At 19.5% G+C, this 10,491-nt stretch overlaps 2 protein-coding genes across 2 annotated transcripts; both read right to left on the reverse strand.

The window, feature by feature from the left end:
* Positions 1–1,391: 1,391 nt before the first annotated feature.
* PGO_001575 (variable surface protein) lies at positions 1,392–2,535 on the reverse strand (the record flags this gene model as incomplete). The annotated part of the gene is made up of 3 exons (XM_028690971.1): positions 1,392–1,556; positions 1,682–2,386; positions 2,521–2,535. The coding sequence occupies 3 exons, from the start codon at positions 2,533–2,535 to the stop codon at positions 1,392–1,394; spliced, it is 885 nt and encodes a 294-aa protein (XP_028546772.1).
* A 4,252-nt stretch (positions 2,536–6,787) lies between these two features.
* PGO_001580 (variable surface protein) lies at positions 6,788–7,746 on the reverse strand (the record flags this gene model as incomplete). Its single annotated transcript, XM_028690972.1, has 3 exons — positions 6,788–6,943; positions 7,058–7,543; positions 7,714–7,746. The coding sequence occupies 3 exons, from the start codon at positions 7,744–7,746 to the stop codon at positions 6,788–6,790; spliced, it is 675 nt and encodes a 224-aa protein (XP_028546773.1).
* Positions 7,747–10,491: the final 2,745 nt, after the last annotated feature.

The following is a 10,491-nucleotide window of genomic DNA, read 5'->3' on the forward strand; positions in this document are numbered from 1 at the left end:
TAATATATATGTTCTTTATTATTTTTACAATTAAAAATATATCATAAAAATATTTTACTTCACAAACACTTACTCCGATGTATAATATTCAGGATATATAATTTTAATTATATTATAAACGGAATAATATGATAAAATATATATATTTGAAAAAAAAAATACAATATAAAATTATAGATAATATATTCTTTAAAGTAAAGTAGCTTTAAATTCATTGTTATCATCAATATACTGTTTTTTGATATAAGCTGATAGATTTATTAAATGATTAAATGAAATTTTAAAAATTAAAACAATGATATATTAACAATAAATTACTATGTAAAAATTGTATATAATAAATAATATGGAGAATAAATTATTAATAAATACATAAACAGTGGTATACACAATAAAATGTTAAAATGATATTCATCCTTAAATAAATTTAATATAAACGTATATTCATTTAATAATTAAATATACATAAATACAAATAAATATATTTTTATAAATTATTAAAGCAAATCCACATAATATGTATAATACATGATATAATAAAATTTACATAACAAGACCGCATTTTTCTTAATCGATATGAATGAAAACTGAAATATTAATATAATTCAAGCAATCATAATAAAATATCTATAAATTAAGAACAGTAGAATAATGGATATAAATAAAAACATATCACTTATATAAAAGACACAATAATGAAAAACATATACATATAAAAAATAAAAAATAATCCATAAATAATTTAAAAAAAAAAAAAAAAGCATGAACAAAACTAAAACACTGGACTCTATACTCCGAACACTAAATCAAAACTCTGTACTCTAAATCTAAATCCTGAACCTAACCCTGAATTTTCTATTCTCTGTAAAAAAAATATCCTAATTGTCTTAGGGGAGGGTTATTAATATATATGCTATAGAGTGCACAATTTTCATAACATATAAACCTATATGTTTCACATAAATTGTGTCTGTATATATGTACTTTTTGATTTTTATTAGATATATAATTCTTTTTATTATTTTTTTTTAATTATATAAAAAAATTTTGAATTATATAATTGTAATTTTACGAACATAGTTAATGTATAAAATATTAATGTCTGTTTCTTTATTAGTTGTAATAACAAAAGATAATTCTTAATTATGCCAATAGATTATTATTACATTGTGAATCATGATAAACACTACAAAATTATTTATTTTATATGATAATATTTATAAATATATATGTTATTTATTATAATGTATTATCAAATACTTATGATACTTTTATGATATTTTATTTCATTTTTATTATTTTTTTCTTTTTTTTTTTTAAATACAATTATTCTTAAATATTATTGTTAAAATGAAACTATTCTGTATTCTTTAGTAGGAATCATACGTTCTTTATATGTACCCTATGGAGGTACATTCTCTTTGGTACTTATTATGAAACAATTTATTTTGTGTGATTTCTGATGAATCCATTATGTACATTTTACCTTTTTTTTTTTTGCTCCACATTCTCCTTATTCTTGTTGTTGCTTGTAATAATGAACCATACTGAATATACTGATAATGTAAGAGCAATTAAATATATACGATTATACTATTTATTTTATGGGAGTTTTAAATAATTATTTGTAATGTAAATTTTAAAGAAATTATAAAATAAATTAATTAATTTTGGATTTAACCTTATACACAAAAAACATTATCATAAATACTGTAATAGTTATGATAATTAAACTTAAAATAATGGAGGGTGTATTTGTCGAAATTGTATGATATGGGACTGTGCGTAATTCTTTTTTTTCTATTATTTGCATCATATTTTTTATATTTTTCTCCATAAAATTAATTAACAATTCACGAAAACTGTCGTTTTGTGAATACATAGGCATTTTTGATAATTCCTTGTATTTATTAAAACAAGCAGAATTTGAAGTGCATATATTACCTTTCAATATAAAGTATGTATATAGTTCTTTCAAATTTTTCAATATGGAATATAGGTCGTCATGAAGATCTTTAACTTGGTTCTTACATGCATCAGACACATTCATAAATTCATTTCCTTTGGTGTGATCAATGATTTTTTGGTAAGCCTCATTACAATTATTGACAGAGCAACCATAATACTTTAGTATATCTTTTAGCAGATAATTGAAATATTTACAGCTCGTTTCTTTTTCAGGGGATTTTTTATCCTTTATATAGTCTAAATAAAGAATATGTTTTTTACAATCTGATATAAATTCTCCCCCATATTTACTGACCCCCCATTCATTTTTAACATGACTACAGAAATTTTGAAGTTTAGAATCTTGAATGTTTTCTCTAATATTTGCATGTTTTTCATAATCCGTCATGCAACCAGAAAATATATCCTCAAATTTGAACTAAAAAAAAAGAATCAATGCATATAAAAAATTAAAATAATATTTATAAAAAAGTATTTTTTCCTAATTTTATTTACACAGTATTATTTTAAATTTAATTAACTTGAATTGTGATCAATGCTAATGATAGGAACATACGTCATGTTCATTATGTCCTGAGGTAGACATTATACTATTTTATGCAACTTATACAAGATAAATTTTATATTTTTTTAATGACAGGATTTTACACGTAAATGTATGATAATTAATATTATATATATATAAGATATTTTAATATACATTACTAAGTTTAAGGGTGTTTTAAATTTATATTTTTATTTTGTTCTTCCTATTTAATATAATATCAATTCACCATCACTTCTGGATAAGGAAATCTAGCATTTACATTATTAAATAATACGAGTAAAAGATATGTATCTCTGATATTATATTAAAACACAGAATGGGAAAAAATATATTTTGTATTACAGTTATACATACAACACATATATAACAAATTAATTATTCAATATAGTAAGCTCGGAAATATATGTATTAATATAATCAATATTTTTCAGCATAATATATATTTATATGTCTCTTTCTTTTATGAATATATTAGAAATATATGGATATAGGTAATAATTTATTATTTTTGTAAAGTAAATATAAATACATTTTGTAAAATGTTGTATTCTTATTTTTATATTTATAATAAAATGTATATTTTTTGATTTTTATTCTACGTACTAAAAAGGAAAAATATGTTTATATGTAAATACAAGCACCTATTATTTATATAAAATAAAATGTTTAATAAAAAGATATATTATTATTTAAAAATAATGGGATAATTTTAACTTATACTGACAAAATTATAAACATTACAATAATAATTCTTTTAAATGTTGTAGGTATTTCATATATTTTATATTTTGAGCTTTTTCATTTATCCATTATCTATATCATTAATCTAATATATAAAACATACAGCAAAACATTATAATTAATTATAGCTATATATGTATTATACATATTAAGAAAACATAGATTTCATTTAAAATCAACATCATAGAACAATTAATTTTGTAGAAGACCCTATGTAATATATAATTATGGAATATATTGTATATTTCTATCTTTACAATACATATAATGTATATATAAATTTTATTATATAAGCATAATTCTGAAAACGGAAGAAAAAATAATTTCCATATATATCTAATGCTGAGCAAACAAAAAAATATTCAATGTATTTTACATTTATTTATTTTATTAACACTCTAAAAAAATGTGTCCTTACATTATACAAACCTACAATAAAATTGCAACATATATCAAAAAGTATATATCATATCAATGAATGTATATAATTTTTTGGAGTTCATGTTTCGAAGATAAATTATATTTTGTAACTCATACAATACGTTTTTTCCCTTTTTTTTTAAGGATATCATATACATTATATTTATATTTGCGTATCAACATCAACCATGTATATCGAAATTTAAATAATAAAAAACTTTATATATATATATATATATGTATCACCTAAAAATAATAATGATTAAATCAAAGAAAAAAATTCTGGATATTTGGAGATAAAAAATACAAAATAGTATTTCTGTAGTTAACATTTCATATATTGATGGAATAATTAATTAAAACTTCAAGGTACTTAACATTAAAGTATATGGGATAAATACATTACATTAAAAGCAGTAAAATATATTGATTTTACTTTTTATAAAGAAATTCTGAAGGAATAAAATATTTATGTTTCTTATTTTTCACATATATATAACACATTATAATTATGATTTTCTATATTATATAATTTTGAAAAACATTATATATTCATTGTATGACAGATTTGTACATAATTGATATTTCATTCCCAAAGCTATAAGAATTATATGCTTTATTATACTATAAATGTTATATTTATGGATAAATTACAATATGAGAACATAATATATTGTGTACTCTTATTTTTGTTATTTAGTGCTAAATACTAGTGTCAACTCGTTAGAGTGTATTTTTAATAGAAAATCAAAATGTATTATTATTTTATATAACAAAAATATTACACAAGTAGATATAGTATTATTTACAAATTTATCTTTATAATTAAAGTAAAATCGGAATATGCGAAATCATGATATACTGAAGTAAATCATAAACAAGAGACATTTTCAAGTTTAGTATTCAGCGTTCATAATTTAGTTTTTGCCGCCTAGGATGATGAGTTAGATATTTTTTTATTACATACATATTTTTTTTTTTTTAATATTTGTGTAATAGATTGATTGAATACATATTTATATCAATGTAAAAAAAAATTTCTATGCATATATAAATGAGATATTTATTGATAATGTATTTGTACATACCATATACATTAATGCTTTGGAATTTTCTACATGATCATAGTTTTATGTTAACATATATTATTACTTATATATTTATAATCATATATTAATTATACATATATGTATATTTATTTTTTGTATCAGTTATTTTTTTATATATTAATTATTATATAGTACTATAACAAGCCTTTCTAAAAAATAAATAAATATTTATAACATAAAAATAACTTAATATAATATATTCATTAATCCTTATATTGGAGTACCTATGTACATAATTATTTTATTTATAATTTTAATACGTATAAAAACTGAATTCAAAAAAGTAAGAACAAAAAATATATCTATATATATCTAGGTATAATCGGGTAATGGAAATTTATTATCTATATAAGCCAGATAGAACTATGAATGAAATATATAAATATATTATTTTAATTTTATAAAAATATTGCTTTTTTTAAATTTTTTTTTATATAATTATAAATGCATTCTTTCTTAAATTAACTAATAGCTAGATCATAATTATTATGTTTAAAGATAAGAAATAAGCACATTGAATATTTTTTATTTTAAAATTATTATTTTGAGTTTTCTTTAAAGCTGAATAAACACTTTATTATGATATTAATATGATAGTAATCCTTTTTTATTTTTATTACATTTCTGGAAATATTTATAATAGGGAAAAAGAATTTTACGGGGTGTAAAAATCAATATTTTAATAATTACATCATGTAATGTTCCATCCGTTTTTGCATTTATTCATTTTATTGTAATTATCGTAATTACAATCATTCTAGAAAGTACTAACAATTTGAAGATATATACTACATATAGATATAATTCAAAAACTAATAAACATTATTATAACATTTAATATAATTTAAGGAAAAGATTAAGAATTTAGATGTTTCACGCATATTTTTAAATATAATATATCCATAGAAAAAAGAAATTATTTTTTTATGTATTTACAATTTACTATGTGACATATGTTTCGGACATACTTATATAACCTATATTACATATTAAAAAATAAATTCAAATTATGTATTAAGCAAGCATGATATTATAACATGTATGTTTCTCTGCACTGAAAAGATTATAAAATTTAGCACATAATTCATAATTTATATTTACTGAATTCATAAGTGAAAGGAAATATTATGCCTCATATTGTTAAAATGCTTCTCAAAAAGCACAAAAAGTTACTTTTGTTCAAGTAAAATTGAAAAATAAAATAATCAAGAAAAAACATATATATCACATGCATAAATATATAATTTAATTATAGAGTTATATGCAATAAATAAGATATAAAATTTATTTATTCCTAGATATCATGATTCATACCTTATGTTTCCCTTATATTATTAAAATTTATATATAAATTTATGTATTATGATGAAGAATATTTTACGTATTAGTACATGTTGTTAAAATAAATAATATAAATTAGTAATTATACTATACATATACAGTATATATATATGGACATAGAAATAACTAAATTATACATAATAATTTTTTATAATAGACAATAAATAATGTTAATATATGTATATATATAATAAAAAAATAACATATTTATATATTTAATACACATTTATTTTACAGAAGTCTTCATAATTAATGAAATACATGATAAAAAAAATTTCGTATAATGTATAAAACGCAATTAAGGATCATATAAATTTATATATATCAAATTGTTCACATGTCTTCTTTATTTAAATAATTATAAATAAAATATTTATGTAATTATGTATGAATGCAAAAACACTTTTCATAAAAACGAATAAAATGGAAATTTTTAGTTCTATGAACTTAGCAATAAATTCAAAAGATAATCCTAATATGCTGAAATATTGTATCATAAAATAGACAACTCAAGTTTTTTTATTATTTTATATTATATATGAATTATTTTATTTTTACATGATATATTTGATGGAAGAATTTTGAAAAGAGGTTGATTATATTATTCTGTATAAGTTATAAAAAGAACCCTTTTTTTTGAATTAGAAATATAATAGTAAATCTAAGGAGAATTATACAATATATTATAACTACTATTCCAAGATATTCTTCTAGATATTTCTGAATTTTGCATTATATTCTTTGCACCTTTGAGAAGATGCCATTCATTCATTATATTTTTTATTCCACGATGCGGGCATGAATTATATAACGTGAACTATTTCGCAATAGAAAAAAGTACGTATTAAAAATATATTAATATTATAATTTTTTTTTTTTTTTAAAATGATTATTATTTTATATAAATATATGTATAAACACCACATATAACCTTATAAATTATAAATAACAAAACGGGTATTATTAATATTAGAATAGTTGATATCATAGCAGTTTTGGATTTACTAGTTCTTGGAGAGTGTAACCGTATGATCTCATTTTTTTCACAAGGTAACTTATTGCATTTTACATTAATACACTCATTAGTTAAATTTGGTATTCTATTATACTGATCTTTTATATGATTTAATGCTTCACAAAAATAACTTTGAGTGCGGGATTCACAAGTTTTATGGTGTTGTTCATATATATTTAAACATGCAACAAGGCAATCGCACTTACTTTTGCCAGACGGGTAAGATGAATTTATTACGTAATAAATCATGTTATTCATGTCATTTAAATCGTTCAATTTTTTCAATTTATCTTCTGAAATAGCAAAATGCTTATAATTGTGGCACATATTGCTGCCATAACCTTTTACTATATTAATGAGTTTTATATAAAATTCATTCGTTTTATCACTTCTATTACTTTCCTTAAAAAATTTGTACAGCCAATAATACAAGTAAAATCAAGATATTCGCGTAGATACATCATCGGGATTACCATTAATTGTATATGCAAATGACAAAGCTGCTTTGCACTTATCTTCATTGAATTTATTATTTTCTAAAATTCCAGTTGCTGCAATACTTCCTAAAGTACAATCATCACCATGAAACACCGTTTTTTTTTCATAATTTTCTATAGATTTATTATAAGCAGGAAATTCCTTTACGATAGTGTACTAAAAATAAGTAATGAATAAATATAAAACATTTTATGCTCTTAAATAGAATTTTTCGTATTACATATGGAAAATGCAACTTCTATTCTCATATTATATATTAATAATAATAATAACTTCAATCAAATCCATTGCAGAAAGTACAATATAATTTTGAGCATAATCTAAAAATAATAAAGATATTTAAAAAAATGTATATATATGCTTCATTTAAATAAAGGATATAGAATAAGGAAGTTTACTGTACCTTTTTTAAAATAAAAGAATATGTAAAAAATATGTATCAATACTCTTGATTATTAATAATTATTGTGTTACTAATATAGTAGGAAACAGAAGTGACAAACTATGTATCTTATTAATTATTAATATTATATAGAATGGAAAAATATATATACTTTATTTAGAATAAATAATTTATGTCTATATAAAAGGTATAATATTATTGCTTTCATGGTAAGTAAAAATTATATAGTTTAGATAAACCTTCATATAATGTATGTATATATATTGTTAATATATAATATTAATTTGAATATGTACGTAATTGCATATATAATATCCACTAGTATAATCTATTAGGCTTAACACATTTACCTTTTAGATACATGCTTAATTAACATTGAATCATTAAGTAAAATGGATTATATGATCATCTTGTGAATTCTATCTTTTTATATGAATTACTTATAATTACACTGAAAAGTTTGTATTAATGTCTCTATATATTATAATATATAGAAAATATTGAATATTCAATATAAATTTATACTCAGTATTAACATTTTTATTCATTTATTTATTTTTTCAATTATTTTTACTCATATATATATTTATTGTGTAATTAAAATACAAATATTTTCTATGAATCTCGAAAGTTCCGCTTCTTTTTACATGTAAATACATAAAAGAAACGCGGCTTGTATAAAAAATATATAACATAGCTACAATTGCCACAACTTAACATTTTATCATTCTAACATATCACATTATATAATTGCATAACATAATAATAAATATGTGTGTTGCAAATAAGAAGTTTATAGTACACTGAATATATATATTCCTTATGCTTTTATATTGTTTATACATAATCTAATTTTATTTGAAAAATAGAGAATCTATTTATTTTTCTTATTTTAATGTGCTCAATTTTAAAACAAGGTAAATGTAAATTATTATATTTGTACGCATGTTGTTTAAGCATTAAAAAAAAAACTTTTTTTATTATTTCCAAAATAAGTATAGCATACAATAAAAAAAAAATTCTTAAATCATTTTTTCATAAAAAAAACAATATATGTAAAACTTTTTTTCAATTTATCATATATATAAACATTTATTTTTATGTTTATGTAGAGACACCACAACGTATGAATTATATTAAAAAAGATACATCAGGTGATGAATAACTTTTGCTATGATATTTATTACATAAGTTATGATAATAGATATGAATAGAATTAAATAATTATATTTAACATATTTATTTCTTATATTATATTTATGTTTAGTTATTATTATGTCACATATTCATAGGAAGTTTTATGTATTTTAATGAATTTCATATATTACAACAATAATATGTACGTTACTTCCAAAATATTTTAAGTGTACAATTTTATTTATATTCTTATTACTTATACGCAGTATATATTTTTATGAGTACTCATGCTATTCACAGATATATTAGATTTAATAATCGTTTAATACATACATATATATATAATTTATTGATGTTAATTTACGATGAATCTCTGAACATTCAGATATATATAACTGGTATATATTAGCAAATTTAAGAAAATTCTTCAACTTTGTGCTACACAATTGAAGATTACTAATGAATTATGAATTCTTATATATTAATAAATATATGAACTATAATATAATAATAAACAATATTTTATCATAATATTGTAATACATATGTAGGGGTATTTGAAAAAAAAAAATTCAATTGAAAATATTTGCTTCTTTTATGTGTTACTTATCATTGGCTGGTTAATGAAGAATACATGACAAGCAGAAATTTTTTTAGTTTCGATATACATAATAATTTCATAAATAAGGTATAATAATGTATGAATAATGTTAATGAGAATAAAAAAATATGAAATATATGTTTCATTACGTTTAATATTACTATTGTTGTAAAATACAATAATAATTTTTGATAAGAATAGATTCTTTGTTCTTATAATTTAACTACATACAAATTAATTCTAAGAGTAAATAAAATATTGAATTAATATTATTGATTATTATTGAAATAAAGATTATAATTAATATATATTATATAATTTTATTGATATCTATAGTAACATAAAAAGTGTTAAAACGTCCTTGTAGATTTTACAGCAATCACTTGTAAGGAATAATGCACAAAAGTAAATTACTTAATAAACTATGCTTATGAACATTTTAAATTAACAAAGAGTTATATTATAAAGTATAGAAATGAAATGTATTTCAATAAATAAATTGTATATTATCGCTATAATCTATATGCAAGGAATAAATAATTAAACGTACACAAAAAGGAAGACTCTTATGCTAAAGAAAAAGTTGAGGCTTTTAAAAAATTTAATAAAATTAGTATGATTACTGAGCTAATGTAATTAAAAAATTTATATTATTCTATAAATATGTAGTACAAAATGAAAAAAATATATATAAAGTGAATTTCATAATAGT

Source organism: Plasmodium gonderi (genome assembly GCF_002157705.1).
Source record: "Plasmodium gonderi DNA, contig: Pgo-contig_166, whole genome shotgun sequence".
Classification (NCBI taxonomy): domain Eukaryota; phylum Apicomplexa; class Aconoidasida; order Haemosporida; family Plasmodiidae; genus Plasmodium; species Plasmodium gonderi.